The sequence below is a fragment of the Haemaphysalis longicornis genome, unplaced genomic scaffold, assembly GCF_048455015.1.
Source record: "Haemaphysalis longicornis isolate Haplotype H1 unplaced genomic scaffold, Haemaphysalis longicornis Haplotype H1 scaffold_4, whole genome shotgun sequence".
NCBI classification, from domain to species: domain Eukaryota; kingdom Metazoa; phylum Arthropoda; class Arachnida; order Ixodida; family Ixodidae; genus Haemaphysalis; species Haemaphysalis longicornis.
The window spans coordinates 135,061,856-135,088,805 of NW_027526361.1; the positions used below are offsets into that span (position 1 = coordinate 135,061,856).

The 26,950-nt window shown below is 48.3% G+C and overlaps 1 protein-coding gene across 1 annotated transcript in view; it reads left to right on the forward strand.

Annotated features, from left to right (window-relative positions):
• LOC144180023 (neprilysin-1-like) overlaps positions 1–18,472 on the forward strand; it is a 35,138-nt gene extending 16,666 nt beyond the window's left edge. The window contains exons 5-7 of the mRNA XM_077708430.1: positions 3,895–4,007; positions 6,885–7,028; positions 18,048–18,472. Of these exons, the coding sequence (XP_077564556.1) occupies positions 3,895–4,007; positions 6,885–7,028; positions 18,048–18,404 (614 nt within the window). The 3' untranslated portion in view covers positions 18,405–18,472. The remainder of the gene's footprint in view (positions 1–3,894; positions 4,008–6,884; positions 7,029–18,047) is intronic.
• The last annotated feature ends 8,478 nt before the right edge of the window (positions 18,473–26,950 follow it).

Genomic DNA, 26,950 nt, shown 5'->3' on the forward strand with positions numbered 1-26,950 from the left:
ATTAGGCTTTAGCCAGCTATTGAAGTTTTTATGCATCCTGCACTAAAGCATGTAAACCATACAATTCTCTTTAGACGATTATAGAACATCCTAGTGTGTTTAGTCTATAGAGTCACAGCTATTCTGGTTACTGCAGCAAGCTAAAGAAATATGTATGACTTTAGTTCTATAAACCAGCTGCGACAAAGCTCCTTTGGCTGACCATTGTTTAGCTTTAAGTCTACAGACCTGAAATCATTCAGCTGTCTCTTGCCAGCTATTGAAAAGAGTTCGTCCTAAAGCTAAAGAGGGACAGCCATCAAACCTAATGTGGCTGGCTATAGGGTGTTGTTTAGCTCTAACTCTACATACTCAAAACCATTCAGCAGTCTTTTGCCAGCTATTGAAAATAATTCGTCCTAAAGCTAAAGAGAGAAAGGCATAAAAGCTCACTTGGCTGGATATAGGCCGTTGTTTAGCTCTAACTCTACATACTTGGATCCGTTCAGCTGCCTTCTGCCAGCTGTTGGAGAGAATCTGCCCGAAAGCTAAAGAGAGGCACCTATAAAATCTTCTGCGGCTGGCTACAGTGCAATATATAACTGTAAACCTTTAGACGTGTCACAATTAGGCAACATTTAGCCGGAATTAGGAAAGCGTTTGGCGCATAATTTACAGGCCTGCATCCATAAAAGCTTCCTTAGCTAACTACGTAGTGACATAAGGCTCCAAGTCTGCAGCTGCTAATAAAAAAGTGTTAGCCTATAAAGGTATAATTCGAGCAATAATTAAATCCTATTCCGGTGGTTTGAACATTACTTATGACACGTAATTCACATACTCATGATTTACCTAGCTACATCTACAACCCAGAGTGAATAACGATGATGAGGTTCATCGGCCGGTTATATGAAAGTTTTTCGTCAATAACGTTAGGCACTTATGATACTAAAAATACGGGAAACGTACAATTAAAGGTAGCTATAGATTAACGCTCACATTCAGGTTGCAACTTAGGATACTGGGCATCCGCAAAGCTTGCGAATGAACGTGGACCGAAAGACGTATAAGTTCGGAGAATTATTCCTCTGCGGCCCTTCGCTGCCGCAGTCAAGTAAACAAGCGGGCTTCTCTGAACATGGCCCTCTCAGCGTCGAAGCACATTGGCAAGAACTTTCGCGGGCCATGGTGCGGGCGTACACAGTCAGAAATATGGTGGCATTTGCGAACAACCACATTCCTTTTCCCGCGGAGCCCACTTTGACATTAGTCATTGAGAAAGGGAGAGAGGGACCCACACCCGACCGAAGGAGGCAAGGAAAGGAAATTCTGGGAAGTGATTAAAAGGTAGAGGGCACCATGACGGGCTAGCTGGTCGTGGAGGGGACAATCCTGCTTCTTGTTTTATTTTCGGTTTGTTTGGCACACTGGTTTTGCCGAAGGGTACCGAATGACACGGCCGGGGAGCGCCGGCGTGCGTGCAGCGCGCGGCGACGCTGTAGCCCGGCCGTGCGAACGAAAGTTTTCGTTGAAAGAGGGTCAGGCGTTCCGCGCTGTGTAAGTATTCGTGCGCGCAGCAATGATAGTGACAGACAATTTTCCCTGGCGGCTGAAAACAGACATAGGTTTTTCGGATGAAGAAAACACAACGTTAAGCGATGTTGTATTTTTAAATAAAATAATTACCAGCGAACAAGTTAGAAAAAGGTCGATAGATGGGCACGTATCTCCGAACTATTTGCTAGCGCGAAGGATCTGCTTATACCAGGATGTACTCAGTCAGCCACATCTTGTCTCCTTGCTCATGTGCGCGAGCATGGCACGTGTTGCTTGCTGGTGCTGGGAATTTCGACCTCAATGTGTTTGTGTAGATGGTGTGACATCAAGCAAATGTGCCGCTTTTCGCTGTCGTAAATTTCGCTGTTTACGATGACAGTGTTACGATTAATTCAACATCGACTTGAAGTCACGCGAAAATGGATACCTGCGATACCCCGACAGGAATTTCATCGTACGCAAAACTCCAGGGTGAGTGATCTTCCGAACTGAAGAGACTCTATAGTGCGAGAAATGCAGGACTTTTTTTGGTGTTCACGAATACTTTTCTGAACTACCCTGCACCACATGGGCATTGCAACGTACACAGAAGTGAAGATTTGGCCGCGGTGATGAGACAAAGATAATTATTTTTTCGTGAACTGAGAAAACTTATAAGGAACTAATTGAGCGTACTTGGAAAACGTTTTTTATTATTGCAGCGTGTGCGACCGTCTTCATCGTTTTATTAAAAGTGCATTTCCATTTTAGCCACCGTAATTGCAGCTTTGTATTGAGTACTGAGTGAAATGAACGACTTCTGAGTGCTCTCTTTTATGTGGACTACCCAGGACCTGTAGGTATTTGTGTCTCGGCGGGCGTTCGCGGGGAATGTGCCGCGTAGTGTGGCAGTCGAGCGAGTCACTTAAGCGTGAGCCAGAGTGTTGGAATGCGTGTGCTGTGTTTCTCGATCGGCTTATGTAAACAACTGTTTAGTGGCGGTGAAGTAGCATAGATAGTTGCCTTTATGTAATGAATGGAATGAATAAACCCCTTGATTTTGCTTTCCGTGAATGCCTGTGTTTAAGCCTTTTGTGAATGAAAACTGGCGAAGTGTTTGGAATCGCAACGTCGCACTCCCCCTATATCGCTGAAGTGTTCACGGAGAATATATTACAGAATGCAGCTAGGCACACAACGTAAGTGCCACAGGAGAATTTATAGAGATCTGCAAGGCTGCATGCCGGCATGGCAGCGTGTTAATAATTTCTCAGCGGCTGCTGCTGTCACTGTGTTGCAAGTAGTGGTGATTGTCTTCTGGATGCAGCCCATGCAAAATTGAAAACCCTTCTTCTGGTTCTGTTTAGCTATTTGGCCCAATTATCTTTAGAATTTTCTATGGCTGTCTTCAGCCATTCTTATGGAGATTCCTATGGGTGTCTTTAGCTTCTTCTATAGCCATAGCGATATCGAAAGAAGAGTTAAAGACAGCCAGAGAATCGGCTATAGAAGAAGCTAAATGAACCCATAGGAATGTCGATACAAATATCTACAGACAACCACAGAACCGGCTATAGAAGACGCTAAAGACGCCCATAGGAATGTCGATACGAATAGCTAAAGACACCCAAAGGAATGCCGATAGAAATAGCTAAAGAAAACCATATAACCGGCTACAAAAGAAGCTAAAGACACCCATAGGAATGTCGTTACGTACGAATAGCTAAAGACACCCATAGAAACGTCTAAAGATTATTGGGTCAAATAGCTAAGGACGACCATAAAGAGGATTTTCTATAGCTGACCATACAATATTTTTGTATGGGATGTTAGGACGCACGACGCTTGGAAAGCACGCAGTGAGAAACTTCAGAATAGGTTGCAAGAATAGCCATAGGAATATACTCGTTTGGGTTTGCAGACAGAAATAACCTCGGCATAAGAAATGCACTCTTCAGCAAATGAGTGAACAACAAAATCCCATGTTGGTGCCTATACAGTAGACCTAGAAGTAAAATCGATGCAAATCGATCGGAGTAGTGGCAAGATTCTGAGGTGCTAGGGAATGTCAAAGGAAGTGGTCGGCTCATCTATGTAGAAAACAAATCGCGTTAGTGAAACTCTCGTTCTTCTTTGCGTGCACATGTGCCACGAAACTGTTCCAGTGAGAGATTATACGCTCGACAAACTGGGTGAATACTGTCACGCTATAGAAAAATATGTCGCAGACTTCCTATGTGCCTCTTGTTCGCGTGTCTAATATTTCATCTTCGTTCTTTGTTGGGCGAAATATTTATTATTGTAGTATTTGTTGCCGTATAAGTAGCAGCCACGGTAGCAGCTATATACTGGATTCAAACTTTGTCTGAACGAATGCAGCGCAGTTTCCAGTCATTGGCTCAACGTTCTTCGATGCCTACGTGGAGTCACATTTGCTGGCGACCAGGCTTTTCTTCAAGGAGCGCAGCTACTGGAACTTTTCGGTTGGCGCGGTAAATGCTTTCTACCATTACGCCCATAACACCTTCACGCTCCAGGCTGGCTTGTTACTACCGCCGATTTTCTTCCAAAACGGGGTCTCTGCGGTGAACTACGGAGCCCTGGGACAGGTACACACTGGCATGGAGAAAAAATGCCGTTTGGCGAGCGCAGTTGCTAGTGACTCCAGGGGCATACCGTATTCGCACGAGTATAACGCACCCCCGATTGCAACACGCAGGCAAGTTAGACGCGGCTTCTACCACGTAACGACAGGACACCACGCACCTGGCAGAGGACAATTTGTTTGGCGCACGCAACGTTGTTAGCAAAATCTTTAATGCATTTTAAACTAACGTATACAGCTCCTGTTGGTTTTGTACTTCCGTGGGGAACATTGAACGCTCATTTCGGTCCTCAGCCCGACTGTAGCGCATACGCCAATTTTAAGGTTACTTTTAGCTCAAGTTAACTACATAGGTGGCAGCCTGTATTTCCATGAACCTAGAGAGCAGGCTGGGTTTAAAAAAGGGTACCCAATCAGTGATCACATCCCTGTTGTCAATCCAGGGATAAAAAATCCGCAGAATACACTAAACCGCACTGCTTGACAGTTATAGACTATGAAAAAGCGTTTGATTCAGCACTCACGGCAGCCGTGCTACAAGCATTAAAACACCAGGGAAAAGAAGAAACCTGCAACATGCTTCTAGAAGACATATAAGGAATGCACAAGCTGGATAATCTTTCGCCTGCATAAGCGAGGAATTTCCGATCCGAAAGGCAGTAAGACAGAGAGATACCATCTCGCCAAAACCATTCTGACCACGTATGGAGGGGGATTTAGAAAACGTGACTGGGAAAACATAGGATAAAGGATAAACGGGGAATACTTGAGGCATTCGAGGTTTGCGGACGACATAGTCTTGCTGAGTGAGACTGCAGAACAACTGCAAACAATGCTTGACGCAATACAATCAAAAAGCACGGCCGTGAGGTTAAAAACGAACATAAATAATTCCAAAGTAATGAAGAATAAACATGCCAAAATGTCCTCTTGAACTTAGGAAATAAAGCGCTAGAAGTAAAAGAATGTAACTACCTGGGACAGATGGTTAGTGATCGAGAGAGAAATCCGGCGCAGAATCGGTATTGGTTGGGGAGCACTCGGCAAGCACTCCAAAAAATTAAAAGTCCCAAATAATCAAAAAAATCAATATTCGAATCATTATGCTAAAGTATGCCCCTTTAGCATACTTTAGCAAAGAGCACGCCGCATCCCCCACACGTTAAAGATCCCCAGGAGGCAAAATTCCCACGGTTTACGCCCGAACTTCCACATTTCATCCCCCCATCGTGTTATTGGCCTTCCCCTTCCGCTAGACCCATCTCTTGGTATCGATTCTGTTACCCTAATTGTCCACCGGTTGTCGATTCGTCTCACTACATGGACCGCCCAAGGACATTTCTTTTTCTTTATTAGAACTATGATATCGTTAACTGTAGTTTGTTCTCTGATCCAAGCAGGGTGTTTCTTGTCCCTGAGTGTTATTCCTAACATTATTCGTTCCACTGCGCGTTGAGCTGACCTACGTTTGCTTTCTAGTTGTTTAGTAAGGCGCCAAGTTGCAGCTCTGTATGTCATCACCTTCAGTATGCACTGATTGTAGATCTTTCTTTTTAGTTACAGAGGGAGCTTGCTTTTTATTAGTTGGGAGAAGATAAGGAAGGAGAGCCGACTGTGGCCCAGAAAAAATCATTTGCGAGGACCGATAATATCCCCGCGTCACCGGGTGCCCAGCTTTCTCTTAGCTCTCTTCCTCTTTCGCGCCCCTCTCGTCGCTGCTGCCTTTGTACGTTGCTCTCCTCTTGCTCGCTCTTCGCAGCGGCTTGTTTACCTTCGCCGCGACATCTGTCTTCTGGCATGTCAAACTCTGCGCGCAATCAGGAGACACACGCATAATCTATATCACGGTGCGTGGCCGCAATGAGCGGTGGGGTAATCGCACACCGCTACATATGTGACGACTGTTTATTCTCTAACAGGGAACGTTTCGTCTAGACTAATAAAGACAGACTGAAGAATGTCGATATAACCCAGGATATCTAACATGAAATCGTACGGCGACGATTTCGGAAGAACCGCACAAGAAATAAGCCTGAGTAATATCGCACACTGCAACATGCACTCTAGCCTGATTCCGCTTACGGTAAAGCGGTACAGCGCAAAAATCACTCTTTCTTGGTCCCCCGCTACCCTGGCGTGCGCTTAACTATTTACGCTTCTGCACACACGCAACGTTTACGTCCGCAGTCGACATAGGCGTTTGTCAGTGATGTATTCAGTTCCACGCAAGAAATTTACTGCTGCCGCCTTGCCATGAATATGGAAAGGCGCTGTGAGCGTCATTACGCGAGCAAAGAATTTCGAATGCTATCTTTGCTTCAAACCGCGGCGTAACTTACGGCCCGATGTTCACTGTCACTGTGCGATCATGTAACCTTTTCGATGCCGCCAGCGCATACCGCCAGATGCATTGCCTAGCAGCGTGTTCTGACGACCTGGTTTGACAAAATAAAGTTGTTTTAGAATAAAGGACGAAGCCGGATAATGACCTATATTGCGTCATAAGAAGTGATTGCGTGTTTTCAAAAATTACATTTAATTTAAAATAATGTAATTTAACTTAAACCCTGCCTGCTCTCTGTTCTGGTGGGAATCCAGGCTGTCACCTATGCTTCTAACCTCCCATGACTAACGAAATCAACAATAAATGCTGTGCATTAATCAGGTGACCAGACAAAGTGTTGTTACCAGACCATGTCACAGTGTGGTGCTGCAGCCTAACCGGGGTTAATAGTAATAATGCGCCTTTACGTGACCATTGCAGATCGTTGGCCATGAGATCATGCACGGCTACGATGTAACTGGCATCACACTTACATTCGAAGCGAACTCACGCCCGCCAACCAATGAATCGTCGGTGATGAAATACAATGAGAAGGTGCTCTGCTTACGCGCGTCCTACGACCAAGTGAGTGGTGCCCACTTTTGTACCGCTAGAGCGCCAGTGCAGGGATGTCCTCGCTGTTGTTTATGCCAGCATTTCTGTGGCAAAAACAGCTACGTTTTCTGTCAAATAAAGGGGCCACAAAAGCAAAACACAGTGCAAAATGAAAAAAAAGTTCGCCTGTGGTAACCCAGTCGGCTACGTTCCAGCCATGAAAGGCGTTTGGTGACAGCAAAGATTGTTGATGTTTGTTTGCCCGAAGTAAGGTACCGATCAGGAAGCCAATCGCCCGGGCTCCGGTAGATTTGGCAGGAGGCTGGCAAAGCGATGGTGTTGAAGTTCTCGGAGATAGCGGTCGAATTGACGAACTCGAGGTGTTTGGATTGGATGAAGGGAAACGAAGAGTTTATGTACAACTATTTACATTAGACTTACTGGATGCATGAGTAACAAAAAGGAAAAGTTCAGTTACACGATCTAGATACAAGTGCGCACAAGTCACGCAAGAGCCTCAACTCGTTTAACTATCCTATACTCCGAGCGTGTGTAAACCACTCGAGCAACGGCGGCCGGAACTCTGTTCCCGCCGCAGGACACCTCTAGTTGCCCGGTACACAGCTGTACCCTAAACCTGAGACGCGACCCTCAAATCTCTCTTGCATAAAGGGCTCACATATCCCACCAAAGCTTCAACGGTTGAGACTCCTGCCTCGCCGGAAACTGCCTAGATTAGAGCTCAGAAAAGAGCGAGGTTTTGCGGCCAAGTTCGGCCTTATAACACTTCGGTATTACTCTCTCTCGGGCACGTCCCTCTAGCTTTCGTACACGCGTTAGGAAGAGCCCAAATCCACGTACACAGCTGTCACTCAGCCGTTTGCCGAATATTCAATAAGGCGCTAACACCTTCGGGTCAAAAGCCGGCGCAGGGGCGAGGAAGCACGCGGCGGCGAGTACACATGCCTCCGAAGAGGGGCTGAAAAGCGGGTAGCCTTTCCGACGGTGGTGCGCGACAATGGGATCTCGCGGAAAAGCCGCCGCTTTCGTGCGGTGAGACGACGATAATTACTCCTTCGTTGTTCACTACGTCAACAATCCTCGGAACTTGGCGGGGCCGCCTGCATTCTTAAACGGGCTTATTCCTGAGGCATTCCTCCGTCCAGACAAGCCGTCTCCCGAACGCGCCCCAGCGAATTGGCGACGGCCGTAGCGTTGCGTCGGCAGCGCTGTGCCGCCAGACCGAGCGGCGGGAATCTATCCTTTCACGCACAAAGCCGGGGCATCTGGCCACTGACTTCGTGAGCGGACCTTACAACTCCCCCCGTTAGGAGAGTTACTGACCTCTCGGTTCAGTCATTTCGAAAACAATTTAGAAGGGCCACTCGTTTTATCTACCCTTCAGCAATAAAAAAAAAGAAAAAAAACACCTAGAAGGAGTTAGGTATATCCACAAATGAGCCCCCTACGATTTCTGCCAATCAGTTAATCCGAACTCTCTCTCACCTAAGCTACAAAACACAACCTATTCACTAGCCGTTCAAAAGGGACAGAATACTTTAGCAAACCAAGAATATAACAATGCTAAAAACACTGCAAAACAATGCTAATACTGAAAAACACTACTAAACAATGATAAAACAGGCCCAGTGACCAGGCCGCCCCAACGGAAGGCAATGCTTCGGGCTTGAAGCGTGAACGAAGGGTTGGTGTTGGAGCGGAATGGCGGCCCGCAAACGCGATAACCTTGTCGGGATCATTGTTTCCCTTACGTACCGGGTGCCCCGCAGCGACAACCTCAGAAGCACCCATGGAGGAAAAAAAAGCTTAGGAGAGGCCCCCAGCTATCCCCGCGCATTGGCAAAAGTGTGGAGGAAGTCACGTGTTTTCGGCGGCCATTGTAAGTCGCGTTAGCAACGGCGTCCTAGCAACAGCCCGCCCGCCGTTCGCCAGTCATGGAGGAAAGGCAGCGCCTGCCTTGTCGTCCTATTGCGAAGATTGCTGCTTCGCTTTGCTGCGCTGTGGTCTTGCGGAACTCGAAAACGATGCTGCGAGTTGCGACAGCTGCGCCGATGTGAATATGTCATTTAATTTCTACTTGCAAGTGCACCTTGTACCGCGTCAAGCTTTCGCTCCGGTCGCGATCACGACGCGCCTATTGAAGTACAGATATCGTGAACGCGCCGTCCCGTCGTACGCGCGGACACCCGCCAGGTAGATTTTCGGGAAGTGATACACGGTGTGCAGTACGTAGGCGACTTGCAACCGAACGATTCGCAACTCAATTTTTTGGTTATCGCCGCTGCAATATATAGTTTGCTAGGCCGGCAATGCGCGGCAGTGCCTTTGCAACTGTTACAGGGTAGATTCCCAGTTGATATAATTCCATCGTCCTATTACCTTAGTAGGTGTCCGTCTGTTGACTGGAAGAGTACTGGATCTGGATCTTTTTGTGGTCTCGCTCTGGATTTCGCTTTTCAACGCTTCATACTGCGAGGTTAGTGTATGAACGTTTTCAACTGATATCACCTTGAATTTATTGACACTGAGACAAGTTGAAACTTGGCGAAAAAAAGTTTATTGACGCCACCCACCCTCCCATTTTTTTTACTCAATAAAACGTTTTGCCTCCTCCTCCTCCTCCTCCTTCGCAAAAAATTCTATCGAAGGCACGCGAACAACGGTAAAAACATTCCACAATTTTTTAGCGTGAAATCTGCATGAAGTACAGCTTACCTATATATATATAGAACGGCCGTTTAATTGACTAGTCATCTCTGGGATTGCCAGTGAAACTGCAACGCAAACTTGGGCACTTTCCAGTCCGGTAGCCGCGCGGCGTTCGCCCACTGTTTGCGGCGTTCTCCATCGCTTGGGAACCTATAAACGGCGGCGATTGCAAACAAAGGATGAATGCACACCAATGTACAGCAATACTTGTCAGCGGAATGATGCACTAACCGGTGGAAAGTGACGCCCAATTCCTTGGGTACCGATCGCGACTTGCAGCCTGGCACCGAGCATTGCGGCATTGTTAGAGCGAGCCGCTTCGCAAACCTGCTGCGGCCACACTGAAGACGTGTAACAGTGTAACCGCGCGTTTAGGTTCACGGTCACGCGCTGCAAAACGGCCTTCTACCTGCCTATCAGCTGATTTCCGCCGGCTCGGCGCTGGCAGATGCAGACGACAAGAGTGGCGATACAGGACGGAGGAGGCGGAGAAGGTGCACCGAGAGAGAGAGGCAAAAAGAGTCCGCCAATGGCATGGAGGGCCAATGGTCCGCCATTCGACTTACAGAAATGGCGTTTCCGGCTGCGCTGGGTGTGACGTCAGGGCCTCTCCTAAGCTTTTCTTTCCTCCATGGAAGCACCTAACATTATTACTCAAAACCACTCGTGCATGCTATGGGCATCCCGAGCAGCGGCCTAACAAAGTGAGTTTCTCAACTGTCCCAACACGCACTCATTACGGCATAACTCAGGACTCACTTCTGTGACACCTTGCATGCTAGCAGAACTTAGCGCGTCATTCCTTCCAGCGCGGCGTCCGACCAAATCTCTGTAATTACCGCAACGGACACTAAACCTACGAAGTTCTATTACAGACACCCGTTTTGCGAGATCGCTGATTCCGTCTTGTTTCTCTCTTTCCATCGTAGCTGCCCAACCTCTTCGGGAGCTCTCATTCTGTTTCGCAGTGTCCACGCATAGGTTTTGGTGTTATCCAACAGCCTCCTCCGGTACACTCTCACTTTCAGGACTACCTAACCCACACGACATCTCCGCATCTTTCCTACCCTCTCCAAATGTTCCTAGCACCTTATCCTCCGTCTTCTCGCGTTCTATCTCACTTTCTCTTCCTTTTCTGCAAGTTCCCCCCAGCATACCCAGGATTTAGGGACACGCACCACCGAAACCTGAGTGCGCCCTCTCCCGGCGCTTCGTTCGTTCGGGGGGGCGTAACTGAATGGCGCATAAAACACAGGGCTGCCGTTTGATAACGAAGACAGCTAGGTTCTCAGAAACACCTCCGGGATATCCGTAGCATGGCTCCAGCGGCACGCGGGTCGCGACTGTGTATGCGCAGTACGCTACGTAAACGCCCCGGCGATGCCGTGGTGCTACGCACGCAACGGCTGGGAGCGTATGCTCCGGGGCGCTGCGGACCTCCTGGAAAGCACCTTGCTCCCAAAATGGCTGCTGCCTCGGTGGTGTCGGCGACAGGAGGTTCCCCGACTGAAAACACGGACCGTCGCGTGTGTTTCTCGTTAGGCGACAACGTTTCAGTTCCAACAGGCATACAGACCAGAAATGAACGACCAAGGACAACCCGGATTGCTCCCGAAGCGTGCGGCGGTGTTTGTGTGCGTGTCGCGGTGGTGGAATCCGCGCAGTGTTGGTGCATGCAGATCGACCGCCTCCATTTCGGGAATTCAAGAATTTTCGCCAGCGCCATCGTTGCGCCCTCGGGTGCGAGCCGAGAACGTTGCGCCACCAGTGTGAAACGTGAAGGATTTGTAGTTGGACTAGAGGAAGTGAGTAACAGGAACGCATCGTACATTTCACCCGGGTGAAGTGTATCACTAAACCGCCGTGCCAGCCTACCCGCTGTTTCATTTTGCTCGTCGCATTAGCGCCGCATGCCATGCTCAGTTGTATTTGTCGCATGGTCCTGCCATATTTCATAGCTGAATAAAGTGAGTATCCCGAGCACTGCGTGTTGCTTCAAAACTTCGGCGGTGCGCGGTTGAGCAAAACAATCGCGACGGGTGTATCATATTTTTTCCTAATACTGAATCAAGGTAAGAAGGTCTTTTTTTATCGTACTTGCAAGATTTTTACAATCGAAGCCAGCGTTACGCATTCAAAAAAAAAAAAAAAAAAAAAACGCCGTCCAGCTACAGCTTGCCTTTGGTTAGCCACGCAAACAAGGTCCAATTTGGGTACTTCGCGTTGGGTTCAAAAGTGGCGCTGCAAGCATTAGCCCACGCTACGAAAAAACTCCCACCTCCCCTCGCGGGAACCCCTGTGTAGATGCGACGCATAGGCGGAGCGGCGAAGGGACCGCGTTTTATAGCGCGCATAACGTTGAGGGGACTGCGTAAGCCGGTCCCAGTCGATGACGACGTTGGCGTACTTGTAAAATGGCGTGGATTCTAGGTGTTTGAGCCAAGCGTGGATGTTGGTTTGCCTGAGAACGGCACACCGGTTATATGCGCAGCGCGCCCGAAGGAGATGAAACCGCGGGAGAGAGTACTGCACATGCGCCGGCCCCAGCGCGTCTGCCGCGGCTATGACGCAACACAATCCAACACAATCCACTTTAATCCAATCCAATCCAAATCCAAACCAAGCCAATCCAATCCAATCCAATCGAGTCCAATCCAATGCCCCTCACGAGAGAGTGTTCGCTATCGGAGAGGAGAGGGGGTAAGCGGCAGAGAGCGCAGCTGGCGCGGCGAGGAGAATGGGGGAGGGGTGGACAACGCCGACGACGACGACGCCGGAGGGACAAGGCGAGTGAATCAGATGCTCTGCATCTAAAAACGCTGTACTAAACTAATCCGTCGACGCGTCGCTACGAGCGTACGCTCCGCTTTACGCCCAGCAATACGCTAACGCCCGGAACGCCTAAATAAATGGGACCTCACAGTTACCGAAAAAGAGCGAGGACAATTAAAAAAATTCTAATTTATCGCCATAGAGACGCAGTATGGGAAGAAGTGGCGCAATTTGTCAGCACTGAAGCATAGTTATCAGTGTGTAAACTGCAGGTTAGCATTCAAGCGATGTCAGAATGGACAGAACTCAATGAAAACAAGCTCCATCTTGGGAAAGCCGCACCTGAGAGAGTGGCAGAGCTGCAGACATAAAGAAAGATTTGTAGAGGTGGTGTTATGTCACCTAAGAATTGGGCACATGCGCTTGACCCACAACTTCCTCTTGCTGGGAGAAGACCCTCCAGAATGTGAGCAATGTGGGAAGCGCCTTACAGTAGTACACATGCTTATCGAGTGTCCTAGTTACGAAAACAAGCGTCGTGAATTTTTTTCCCACTTTTATAAATTTCAAATTCCATTGCACCCTGCTTTACTGCTTGGCGATGAACCCCTGGTTCCCTTGGAAAAGGGTTTTAAATTTTTGAGTGCCATCAAGCTTTTAGAGAAACTGATTTTGCCAAGTTACGTCATTTTTACTTGAGCGGTTTTTAAATTTTTGAGTGCACTCAAGCTCTTGCAGAAACTTTGATTTTACCACTTTACATGATTTTTACGAGCCTTTTACCGTACTGTGTTCGAAATATTTACCATATGTCGTGCGCATTACAGCCAAATTTGGCTGCTGCGCCAATAAAATTCAAATTCATTCATTCATCCGCTCAAACCTAACTGGAGAGAAGTCCCACTAAGATTGCCCAGTGATGTTCCTTGGCGGTGGGTTAGGTCGGTGGCCGCCAATCGCGCAAGCAAGATTCTGTGACGTCGTAACAAGATTCTGTGACGTCATCGCCGGAAAGTGGCTGGGGAGTCACCATTGCTTCATCTGTTCTTGTTTTTTATATACAATCGGGTTTCTGCTTGAAGTTTGACGGATTAATATAATTGTTATCGGGCCAAGCCAGTCTTTTCAATGCACGGAACATGGGTTTTGGGTTCGTGGCCCATTTAGTGTACAGCAGGATGTATCTCCAGGCTTGCGTGCTGCCTCGGGCTTCAACACAACGCCTGAGTCACGAAACAGCCTGGATCGTTGGCGAATGCTGAAGGAGCGGAGTCGCTCCCAGCGATATTTATTGTGGCGTAAGGTACACTGCCCGAGGTTGAGCAGTTTCTCGTGCACCTTGAAGGGGCGTGCTCCGCAAGCGTGAGGAGCATTGGGTTGGATTGGACATCCAAACCCATTGGAGTAGGGGTGTGTAGAGAATTGGGTCTGCGCATTCGGCGGTCTGCGCATTCCAGAGGATTAACGTAATAGCCGCGGCAGACGCATTGGCGCCGGCGCGTGCCCAGCTGTGCAAGGAAGGGAGCAGATACGGGGCCATTTTTTTAAATGCATAGCATTTCAGAAACTCACGATGTCGCCCGCGTTGGCGTCCGTAGGCGTCCGTAGTCGTAGTCCGCACCCCTCCCCCTACACTGTATAAAAAAAAATACTATCCGGCGCCTGGTTTCGATCCCTCGACCCTGCGGGCGGAACTCAATGTACATGGTGCTCTACCCACTGCGCCACAAAGCCGGCACAGAATGGGCGGCTACGAGCGCGCCTTACATCCTTGACTCATTCAAATTACTGCTGACGAGCGCTCTCTCGTCAGCAGTTGCCACAAGTGCAACAACATTAACGTAACGCAAACTACTTAACGTCGTGCGCCCCCGGAAATGCTCTGCATTTGATCGTGCCCCTCGCGAGGGGGATGTTTCACTGCGTCGCCATGCGAACAGTTTGTAGTTTCCGCCTGCTCCGGTCGGTGTCGCCACGGTTCAAACCACGGCAGGGGAGCTGCGCGGGCGTTCGTTGATCGGCGTGCGTTTCATTGAGTAACAAATGCCGTGCGTCGAAAGCGGCTGGGCGTCGCTCTCACGGGTCAAATGACCGTCGGAGTGGCGGCACTGTAGCATACGCTTGCAGCGCCGCCGATCTCGACGGCCGTCCAAGTTTAAGAAACATAGTTATAATTGCCAGTTGCAGGGTCCGAAAGGATCAAAAGGCTACAGGAAAGAATTAGTGGCAGCGCCGCTACTGCTGCGCGAAAGACAGGTGCACAATCGCGAAAGGCAGCCTGCCATCGTTCTGTGCAGGTTTCTCGCACGGGCAGCCGTGAGAGAATAAGCGTCGCAAGGAATGATTTTTTGGTTGGCAATTAATTTTGTCGAGCATTCACTGTACGCCATGCGTAGTCGCCCATTTACATGTTCCAGAACGCAAAACAAAATATCGGGATACACTGTGTCACAGGCTTTTTGGGAATCAATTTTGAAGCATGACAACTCTGTTACAAAATAAATCACAACATTGCAACACGCTACGCGCGACGTGAACATTAGTCAGTCTATTTCTGCCCCGTATACCGCACGTCTGGTGCGGCCCGCACCAGACGTGCGGCACGCACCCGCACCAGACTACATCTCTTTTTGCACTGACATGAGCGCCGATGCGGTCACTATATAGTAGCCGACCGCGTGAGCTACTGTCGCAGATATCACCAGACAAACCGACGCAAGTACGACGAAGACGCCGCGGTCTCCTATGCACACACGTTCGATGTGCCAACGTCGTTGCAGGCACTCGATGAGGTTAACCTTCTACGTCGTTTCTTCGGCGCCCATGGCGACAGCGAAAACGCAATCAACCCGGCGGCCACCGCTATGATTGTACCATGACCGTACCCCCTATGTACATAGCGGTATTTGATCGAAAAATGCAAGGTACCACCTCCGGGCCAGTCCGCAGGGTCCCCTCAGAGGTTGGGAAGAGGCTGCCATTGCAACATTGCGGTAATACTTGCCTCCACTCCAGCGAAATATACAGTGAGCGACTGTAAAACTGAAATCAGAAGCTTCGCGAAGGGTTAAATCATCCGAGGCGCTGAATATGAGCACCCAGAGTGGTCCAAATTATATGCGACCGGGCACACTCGGGCCTACCGGGAAACGAACATGCTCAGGCGGCCGCGCGAGAATTTAGCTTCCGAGACTGTCCTGATACTGCTGAGCTATAGTTTCGGAGGGGGAAGTCTGGAGAACGCCTGGCGACCTACACGGATATTGCTGCCGACTGCGGATTGGGCCGCACAAATTGCCCGGCGGCATATCGTACTTCAGCGTGGAAACACTACAGCTTTCCTAACCCCGCGACATATATCGCTTATACCTTGAGATTATCGTGACAAGCGCAAATGGCGCTGCGCAAGGGCTAGCCTCCAACACACTTTACGGGTATGTTTAATATTCGCACGCAACACATATTCGGGATTAGGAGGAATTAGAGACCGTCTTGCTGAGCTCCGAACTGGGCACCGACAAAGTTGCCGAAGATGCGCCAGGGCTCAAGGCCTCCTGACCAGCATTTGAGGAGAAAGGGCTACTGAAAGCTTCTATTTCTCTCCTTCCTTACGCCATTTCGAGCGCGAAGTTTACTCCTTCTACTTTATTATCCCCACGTTAAAACCTTAAAATGGACACAATTTAGGCTATTAAAACGATTACGTACATTGCCCAATCTGCAATATTGTGTGAAATGCAGGGTGATACGCTGTTTATCGTCATTTTTTATTCGTATTTGGAACTTTGTTCTGCGGATGTTTTTTTGTTTATTTTTGGGTTTTAGTGGAAGATCTGTAAGATGCGGATTTTTTATTTCGTCGAATCATTTTTGTAGAAATCTTATTTGTGTACCTTTTTTAATCGTGTTCGAGAAATTATCTCTGTTTACTCTTTCATAACCATTCTAGGTATTTTTTTCGCCAAATGGCCCTTTTTGTGTGAATTGCAGGGCGTTACGCGATTTTTCCTCGTTTTTAAATTCCAATTTCAGACGTGTTTTTGGGGACATTTTGTGCATTCCTATGGTTTGGGGGAGATGTATAAAATTCATATTTTTGATTTTGTTTGATTTTTCTGGAGCATTTTTTCTCCTTATTTTTTTGGTATTATTAAATTCTTTTCTTTTTGTCGCACTTTTTTTCGTATATGCCTGGATTTTGGGGTGTGAGGTATAAGATGCCTATTTTAGATTTTGTCTGACCATTTTGGTGAAAGTTTTATTTTCTCTACTGATATCATTTTCTTGGTTTTTAAAATTCTGTTCGGCCAATTATCTCCATTTGCGCAATTATATCAATTACAGGTGCTACTTCCAGCAAATCTGCATTTTTGTGGAAATGCAGGGCGTTACACAGCCCTGGCTCTTGGGTAACTCGACCAGGAATGTTACGCATTAGAAAAAAAAATTAAACGCGTATCACCTACTTTCTTCGCAAATGTCGACAAAAGACGGTAGTATTTGTCGACATTTGCCAAGTACGATGCCTCCCTTCCCTTTCCCGCTCACCTCTCATGTTGTTCCTCTTGCGTCCCGTTCCTCCCAAGGTAAACACTCTAAATGTTTGCTTTTAAAATGTTTGCTTTTAAAATGTTTGCTTTAAAATGTTTACTTTAGCACCAACGACATTCACCTCAGACTCGACCAGCACCTATTATCGAACCCACTCGAACGAGACACTTCAGCTATATTAGCCGTAGATCTCACTAAGGCTTTCGACAATCTTAGCCATTCCGCTATTCTGGACAACCTCAACTCTTTGCAAGTCGAAGAGCGCTGCTATGGTTACGTACGAGCTTTCCTCGCGGACCGCACAGCAACTGTCAGACTTCATCCTTTAACGTCCTCTCAATTTCGATTACCTGCCAAAGGCACTCCACAGGGCTCAATACTCCCCCCCCCCCCCCCCCCCACCCCAGTCTTTTAGATGCGACGCTGAGAGGAGCGTCTCTTGCCGGCGGCCATGTCCTTCCTGCGTCGTCGTCGTCAGCGTACGCACAGCTGCGTCTCTCCTCTGCTCACTCCCTCTCCTCTCTCCGATAGCGAACACTCTCGCCTAACATCTGCGGGCGCGTGGCGCAGCGCACTCTCACTCCGCCGGTGGGCGGCGCTGCGCGCGGCGCGAGCGCACTGTGCGCATGTGCAGCGCCCTCTCTCTCCGCGGTCTCCTCTCCTTCGGGCGCGCTGCGCATATAAGCGGAGTGCCGCGCTCCGGCCGGTCTCTCAGTCGACGGTCGTCCGCGCTACGCTTGCTCTCTCTCTCGCATTACCCGACCATTGCTCACGCAATTCGAGTAATCGACCCAACGGAAACGCACAATGGAACCCCCTTCAGCGTCGCATCACACCAAGGTTCCCGCGAGGGGAGGTGGGCGTAATTTTTAATGTAGCTTCAATACCCCTTGCTCGGGCTCTCCTACAAATACAAACACTACACAGCGCTCTGTACGCGGGCTGAGGACTTGCATACCTTCACGCACACACGTGCACTTCTGTGCATATCCGCAGGCGGAAGCCGAGCGGCAGCCCGCAGCTGACCCCAAGAACGACTCGGAAGGCTTCGCCGACTGGACGGGCCTGCAGCTGGCGTACTCGGCCTTCCGGTCGCTTCCCGCAGCCGAGCGCGATGCCGTCATTCCCGGGCTGCCGCTGGACGCCGAGAAGCTCTTCTTCATCGCGCACTGCTACAAGTGGTGCGGACAGGAGAGGAAGCGTGACCCTGACCCTAAAGAGCGCTACTGGAGCACCCGGTCGCGCTGCATCGTGCCCCTGCGCCACATGCCGGAGTTCGCCGCGGCCTTCTCTTGTCCCCAGGGCAGTAGGATGAACCCCGCCGCGAAGTGCACCTTCTTCTCGCCGTCGTGACGCTGCCCACGGTCACGCTGAGTCTGGACGGCTCAGTCTCCTCCACCGAGGATCACGGAAGATCGAACAAGTGGAGCTGGCCTGTACGGGTGATGACTGTATCCAGAGGCAATGCCTCGTGGCTCGTAGTGGGCCTCTTATTTGTATAATAATCATTTTTAAGCAATGAATTTATCACGTACCGAAGCGCTGTCGGCGTCCGTGTGTGTATGGGTGCCTGTGCGTGCCTTTATGCGTAAAAGACTGCTGTCGCAGTAGCGGCTTATAAGCCGCTACCCCGAAAGCAGGCCTGTGTACCCGAAGAAGGCATGTGTACCCAAAAAACAAACGCCACGTGACATTTCTTTGCATTTTTTTATCATACAGATATGAAATGCACATTGTTGCGGATCTGGTAGCGTGACCGGTGAAGGCGTTCGTTGACCCGGAGTTCGGGCAAACATTGGGGCCGAGTAGGGCGAAGAAAGAAACTTACTGTCCACATATTTACATGGTGTTTGGGAACATGGTTCTGCGCTCCTGGGTCCGCCCCCTTTCACCCTTTTTCTTGGCTGACGTCAGGGCGCACCAATCACGAAAATCCGTGGCACCGAAATTGACGTCAACACACTCACAAAGAGAAGGCACTTTTCCTCTCACACAGGTAAGTCGGTTGCTTCGGTGGTGCAACCTTCCTTGATCAGCGGCGTCTCGGACCCACAACAAAGCGGCCCCACGGTGATTGGCTCGCAGCTGAAGATTGCCGCCGGAAGAGCAACGCAGCACGCTTTTGTTCGTCCCTCCCTGCACCATTCTCGCTCATTGTGACCCGCCTTGCCGGCGCGTGAATGGGCTACCGTGAAGCCGCGGAAAGCGGCTGGTATCCAGTAGCAGAATTAGTCGCCCCCGCGTCCTTGCGCCCAAAGCCTTGTCGCTCCCTGTCGATGAGGGGGGGGGGAGAGGGTAGGTGGGGGTAAGGAACCGGCGAAAAGCAGACGGCGGGAGGGTTGGGTGATTGAACCCGATAATATTGCCGACGGTCGTCCCAATGACAATACGCCGATCGTAACAACATACTGAATAATTCTTTTTCCCGTTTTTTATGCACACACAGGAATGAAACAGTGCCCGTTTTTATTACCTTCAAAGTTTAGTTAATGTTACTTTTATTGAGTCTCAATAACTACTTGAGAAAAATTTTTATTACTCATTAAAATGTGCCAAGTACATTATATTTAACATATAAAGGGAACTTTTACACACACTTAATCGAGTTAATCTATTCAGTTTCATTAAGTACCCAATAGAAAAGTTCTTTTGAGACTTAACAGAGTTAATCTATCTGGTTTGAATAAGAACTCCACAGGAAAAGTGTTCTGAAACTTAACATAAAGGTTTATGCATATTCAATTTCAGTTCTATAGGTAACTTCGATAGAAACTGAGTCAATCTGTAGAGTTTCAAAAAGTGCTCGATAGAAAAATGTCTATTGAAACTTTTTGTCCCATTTCAATAGGAACGCTGTTGCCAAATAACTTTTGAAGTTCTATAGGCAGAGTAAACAGAAACTTAATAAGTTGTTAGGTTCTTTGGAAAAATTCAATAATCTTCAAAACCATCGCGATAAAAAATTCTGTAAGTGTAGTGCACGGCGAGAACCCGCCAACTGTTCAACGCCGGACTGAAGGCGTGTGACGCAAACGCTCTCAGACGAGTGTTTCTTCTAGCTACTCTTTCAGAATAGAGGATAGAGCGCGTACGCCATGTTCTCGGTTTTCTAGGCCAATTGAGGAGCATTTTTAGCGAGAAAAGTGCGTTCGCAACTGCTGATTCTCTCGCATAACCTTTTACGGCGATTTTCTGATGTCTGCTATGGGGAAGGCAGCTGGGCCATATTTAGCCAGTGACTGGAATGTTTCAGTTACACCGTCTGTGCGTAAACAAACCAAAACGTTAGCGATACGTGAATATTCGGCACTGTGGAATATTCGACCGAATTGCTGAGCGAATGACTGAAGTGCGTAGCCAAAGCCAAGCTTTTCGGCCAAGCCTTCCGAGATGTCATCCCTAGTTTGCGCAAGATACTGCCAAAGTGAACATTTCTATCATCAGCACCAAGTTGCTGCCTTGGCTAGAGTTTCGACGAGCTATCGGCCGCCATCACACTTTCGTTCAAAGATGGCACTGAACCGGCACTCCGGCCAACATAGCGGCACCAAGCTGGCGCTCTTGTACTGACGATTCGATGAATTTGCGGCATACTGTTGAAAATGTCGGCCCCTAACTTGAGCTTAAGGTTGGCTATGGCCGCGGATACTAAGTGGCTACAATACGTTTTTCAGCGGAGCTTTATAGATCGCGCTAAAAACACTCGAGCCAACTGCGTGTAACTTTTCTATTTTGGGCGACTACCAATTGCGCTTGAATATAAATCTTCTAATGTAAGTGTACCTATCACTTCTGTCTTTACATTTTTTTCAGTACCTGCTTTGCTTTAAAAAAAGGCCGTTTTCTCCCGATAAAAACAATACCGAATTTAAGAAAACAGCTGGCTGGCGCCGCATCTTTTCAAAGTGCTACGAGTTGTGCCGCGCCTCCGCCAGATGGCGCCATGGGTCCCGCGACCGAGAGAAGACGCAGTGAAACATCCTGCTCGCGAGGGACACGATCAAGTGCAGAGCATTTCCGGGGGCGCACGACGTTGAGTAGTTTGCGTTACGTTAATGTTGCCGCCGGACAGGCCGCCAATGGAATCTAAACCTGGCAACGTTTAACGTGCGAACCTTATCTAGCGAAGCAAGTCTCGAGGTGTTGTTCGAGGAACTAGAGGGCATTAAATGGGATGTAATAGGGCTTAGCGAGGTTAGGAGGGCAGGGGAAGCCTTTACGGTGCTGAAAAATGGACACGTCCTATGTTACCGTGGTCTAGAGGGCAGAAGGGAACTGGGAGTGGGATTTCTAGTCAATAAAAGCATAGCTGGCAACATAGACAAATACTATAGCATTAACGAAAGGGCAGCAGGTCTTGTAATTAGGCTCAATAAGAGGTACAAGCTCAAGGTGGTGCAGGGCTACGCGCCCACATCCAGCCACGACGACCAAGTAGTGGAACGCTTCTGTGAAGATGTGGAATCGGCAATGGCTAAAGTAAAAACGCAGTATACCGTAGGTATGGGGGACTTCAATGCTAAAGTAGGCAAGAATCAGGCTGGAGACAAGGGAGTTGGGAACTATGGTCTGGGCTGTAGAAATAGCCGGGGGGACCTACTAGTTGAGTTTGCAGAACGGAATAACCTATGCATAATGAATACCTTCTTCTGTAAACGGGAGAGTCGGAAGTGGACCTGGAGGAGCCCGAATGGGGAGCACAAAAATGAAATAGACTTCATATTATGCGATAACCCTGGCGTCGTGCAGGATGTGGAAGTGCTCGGAAGGGTAAGGTGTAGTGACCACCGTATGGTAAGATCTCGAATTAGGCTAGATTTGAGGAGGGACCGCAACAAGCTAGTACGTAAGAAGCCGATAAATGAGCTAACAGTAAGACGTAAAGTAGAAGAATTCAGGATCGCGCTGCAGAACCGATATTCCGATCTTAACGAGGAAGCCGAGCTTACGACACAGGAAGCCAGCGACAACCTTACACGAATTCTCACGGAGTGTGCAGTAGAAGTCGGGGGCACTATGGCTAGACAGGATACTGGTAAACTTTCTCAGGAGACGAAAGATCTAATCAGGAAACGGCAAACCATGAGAATCTCTACCGCAGCTGACAGAATAGAACTAGCCGAGCTCTCGAAGTTAATCAATAAGCGTAAGACAGCTGACATACGGAAGTATAATATGCAGAGGATCGAATACGCTGTAAAGAACGGAGGTAGCCTGAAAGCAGTGAAGAGACGTCTTGGCGTGGGGAAAAATCAGATGTATGCACTTAAGGATAAGCAAGGCAACATCATCACAAATAGGGATAAAATAGTCACAGTGGCCGAGGAGTTCTATAGGGATCTGTACACTAGCCGGGACATACAGGATAATGCCGAACGAGACAGTAGTTCAGAGGAGATAGACATCCCACCAGTAACAACCGAAGAAGTAAGGAAGGCTTTGAAAGAAATGAAAGGGGGCAAAGCACCTGGTGAGGATCAGATAACAGCAGATCTCTTGAAGGATGGCGGAGAAATTGTACTTGAAAAACTGGCAAACCTGTATACGCAATGCCTAATGACCGCAATGGTACCGGAATCTTGGAAGTACGCTAACATCATCCTAATATATAAGAAAGGCGACATGAAGGACTTGAAAAATTACAGGCCGATCAGCTTACTGTCAGTCGTCTACAAGGTAATCGCTAACCGAATCTCTGCAACCTTAGATTTCAGTCAACCTAAAGAACAAGCAGGGTTCCGTAAAGGTTATTCAACAATGGACCATATTCACACGATCAATCAGGTGATAGAGAAGTGCGCTGAGTATACTGAACCCCTATATATAGCCTTCATAGATTATGAGAAAGCATTTGACTTGGTCGAAACCCTAGCAGTCATTCAGGCATTACGGAACCAGGCGGTAGATGAGCATTATGTAAGAATACTAGAGGATATCTATAATGGGTCTACAGCTACCATCATCCTCCATAGGGAGAGCAGTAAAATACCTATAAGGAAGGGTGTCAGACAAGGAGACACAATCTCTCCAATGTTATTCACAGCATGCTTACAAGAAGTATTCAGAACGTTGGATTGGGAACAGGTGGGAGTAAGGATTAATGGAGAATACCTCAGTAACCTCAGATTTGCTGACGTTGCCTTGCTATGTAACTCGGGGGACGAATTGCAAAGCATGCTTTCCGCACTGGGCGAACAGAGTAGAACCGTGGGCCTGAAAATTAATATGCAGAAAACTAAAGTAATGATCAATAACCTCGGGACAGCACAGCAGTTTGAGATAGATGGCGAGGCAGTGGAAGTGGTAAGCGAATATATATACTTAGGCCAAGTTGTGACCCCAGATCCCAACAATGAGGCAGAAATAATTAGAAGGATCAGAATGCGGTGGGGTGCATATGGCAGACATTCTCAGATAATGAATAGCAGCCTACCATTGTCGCTGAAGAAGAAAGTGTATGACAGCTGCATCTTACCGGTACTCACCTACGGGGCAGAAACGTGGAGGCTCACTAAGAGGGTTCAACTTAAATTGAGAACGACTCAGCGGGCAATGGAGCGGAAAATGATAGGTGTAACATTAAGGGACAAGAAGAGAGCGGAGTAGGTCAGGGAGCAAACTGCTGTTAAAGGCATATTAGTAGAAATTAAGAAGAAGAAATGGACGTGGGCAGGGCATGTAATGCGAAGGCAAGATAACCGCTGGTCATTAAGGGTAACAGAGTGGATCCCTAGAGAAGGCAAGCGCTGCAGGGGGCGGCAGAAAGTTAGATGGGCAGATGAGATCAAGAAGTTTGCGGGGATAAATTGGTCACAGTTGGCACAGGACCCAGGTAATTGGAGAATAATGGGAGAGGCCTTTGCCCTGCAGTGGGCGTAGATAGGCTGATGATGATGATGATGATGATGATGATGAATGTTGTTGCACTTGTGGCAACTGCTGACGAGAGAGCGCTCGTCAGCAGTAATTTGAATGAGTCAACGATATAAGGCGCGTTCTTAGTGTCCCATTCTGTGTCGGCTTTGTGGCGCAGTGGGTAGAGCACCTTGTACATTGCGTTCCGCTCGCAGGGTCGAGGGATCGAAACCGGGCGCCGGATAGTATTTTTTTTATATAGTAGGGACAACGACGGTGCGGACTACGGACGTCAACGCGGGTGACATCGTGAGTTACTGAAATGCTCTGCATTTAAAATAAAATCTAGCAAATACGGCCGCCCGCTGCGTGAGGTATGAGAGAGAAGTGACAGACAACTCGGACAGACCCTCTCTACAGGTGAAAGAACCATGGCACCCAGCTGTATCCAGCGCTGCCCAAGGTGGCAAAAGTATCTGAATTCCTGCAATGGAAACTAGGACTGTCCTCTATCGCAGTAAATGTTTTCAGCAGCCTGCGGGAGCTGCTTGTCCCGAAACATGTGGAGCAACTAGTATTTCTTTACGAAAACTTGTAAGTGCCGTAAAGGAAAGTTGTGCATGTAATTTATGAATATAGACTAAACTCGTAACAGTTTCACAAAATGCTGTGACTACGTGAGTTTCAATTCTTAGTCGCGTTACAATTTCCTCATTCTCTGTGTCATTTGGCGTATGTCCATTCGAACAATTCGATTCTAAATTACTCGACCAAATCACTACTCGCATGGAACTCACTTTGAACCTAATATTCCAATGCGCCCATCCCTCAAATTAAACATCAAACTCAAATTTGAGCTATTTGATATATGGGTTGTGTGTACATATAATCATTGGCCTTTAATAAATATCACCTTCTAGTAGCGCGGTGTTACGTTACGCTGCTGTATTGCCATTTGTGAACGTGCTTTCTTAGCTTGAGAGGTGGCGCTTGGCCGGAACCGTATGAAAAGCGCGGCTCGTTTTGCTGGCGCGGCCATGTCCCTCGGCGCGCCGCTGCAGCCACAAGCGCTGCTGCAGGGTTGCTCCGCCGTGTCTGGCCGTGCCTGGAAAGACATGCGAACGCAGAAGCCAGCACAGAAATTTCGTAAAAGTATTTTCTTTTTATTTTGATATTATTATTTTTAATTTCTTTTGTTTGTAATTTTTGGCGAGGTGATTGTACAGCGGCGTTGCGACTAAGGCCGCTGTGCAGCAACACCACGTTACAAAGGGGAGGCCACTAAGCATCATCATCATCATCACCGTGCCACCGCCGCTGCCGTCGCCGGCCCCCGTAGACCACAGTGTCGGGACGGGGCTGAGGTGCTGGTGCGTCGTCTTTTATCGGAAACGCAGTTTTAAATGCAGAGCATTTGTATAACTCACAATGTCACCCGTGCGTCGGCGTCCGCAGCAGCCAGCCTCCCCCTACACTATAAAAAAAGAAAGAAATAACAGTTACCGCGCCTGGTGTCGATCCCACGACCCTGCAGGTGGAACGCAAGGTACATGGTGCTCTACCCACTGCGCCACAAAACGACACAGAATCAAGGGCTACGAACGCGCCTTATATCCTTGACTAATTCAAACTACGTCGTCAGCGGTGTGCGTTGGCGACTCAGCGGCGTGCTAGCGGCGTGATAGCTGCGTGGTGTACACGTGATAGCACCAACCCCCAAACACTAGACGTTACCGCAATACAACCACCCCCTATAAAGCGGGTTGGCGCGGGCTCCACTCCAGTCAACTCCTGCGCTCTCTTCTCTTGCGTTCGTCGGCGGTCGCAGTTGATAAGCGATGGAAGCAAGACCTTTAACTAGTACCGCTACGCAATCCACCACCACCACCACCACCAACCGTACGCCACGTAAACGGCCCCAATGCTCTGCATTTACTCGTGTCCCTCGCGCGGGGGCATGCGACGGAGGATTTTTATTTTTGTTCGCCATGCATCTCTGAGCTGCAGTAGAGATGCTAATGAAGGAAAGAAGAAAACTGAACGCTGGTGCTAGGCACCTGGCTGCAACTCTGGGTACGGGTCCTCCACCGAAAAAACATCTTTGTTCAGCGCACGATCTGTTTTAACATAGGGTTCGTGCAATACCAAGATCTGACAGGCCTCGGTGGACTCCTGTATCAATCCTGTGCTCTGTACAACTTGATCCAGTCGTTTGAGGTAAAGCTAACATAATTTTTTAGCACAGCTCGCCTCCGGGCAGATTCCGTGGCAGAGATGCGGAGAATAATTGTGGAAACACCACATTCCGACTGCAGCGAGCAGGCTGGTGCGCTGATGCGATCTGTTGTGCGCTTTAATTGCTTAACGGGACTCCACTTCTTCCTAGAGGTAGGGAGTTAACCAAAATAAAGACGAACAAGCTAATTAGGCCTGCATCTTGTAGATAGAAACCACTCTTCTGTAGCTTGCTAAGATGTTCAAATGAATTTGTTCCTTGCAGGAACGTGTTTGTACAATTCATTTTTCTTTGTGCAAAGAACGCAATTTCGATGTTCATAAACCAGTGACCAGTAACGGGTCTAAATACGTGTTTGTGCAGGAGAGTACACAAGTTTATGACACCAAGAATCAGCATTGAAAGTTGGTTTGAGTAAGTTGGAGCGAGTCAAAATTGTGTTTAAAAAAACAGCGAAATTCATAACTACAGAAATTCTAAGAGTTTCCTCCTAATGCATTAGCATTCCCACGCCAGTTCCCTTCATTTGGAGTTTATTCTTCGAGCAATTATCTCTATTTACGCTGTTAGGACGATCGTACGTCTTAACTGCACCAATTTTGCATTTTTGTGCAAATGCAAGCGTTACACGGTGGCGCTCTGGGTACTCGGCAAAGATTGCTCACACATTATTATAAAAAGCACGCGGCACAGTTTGGACGTAACACGACACTGAAGTGAATATCGAAATATGAAATGCTAGTAGTAGTACCCGGAGGTGCCCGGGTGTACCATTATATTAATGATACGAATGGGTATAACACGTGTT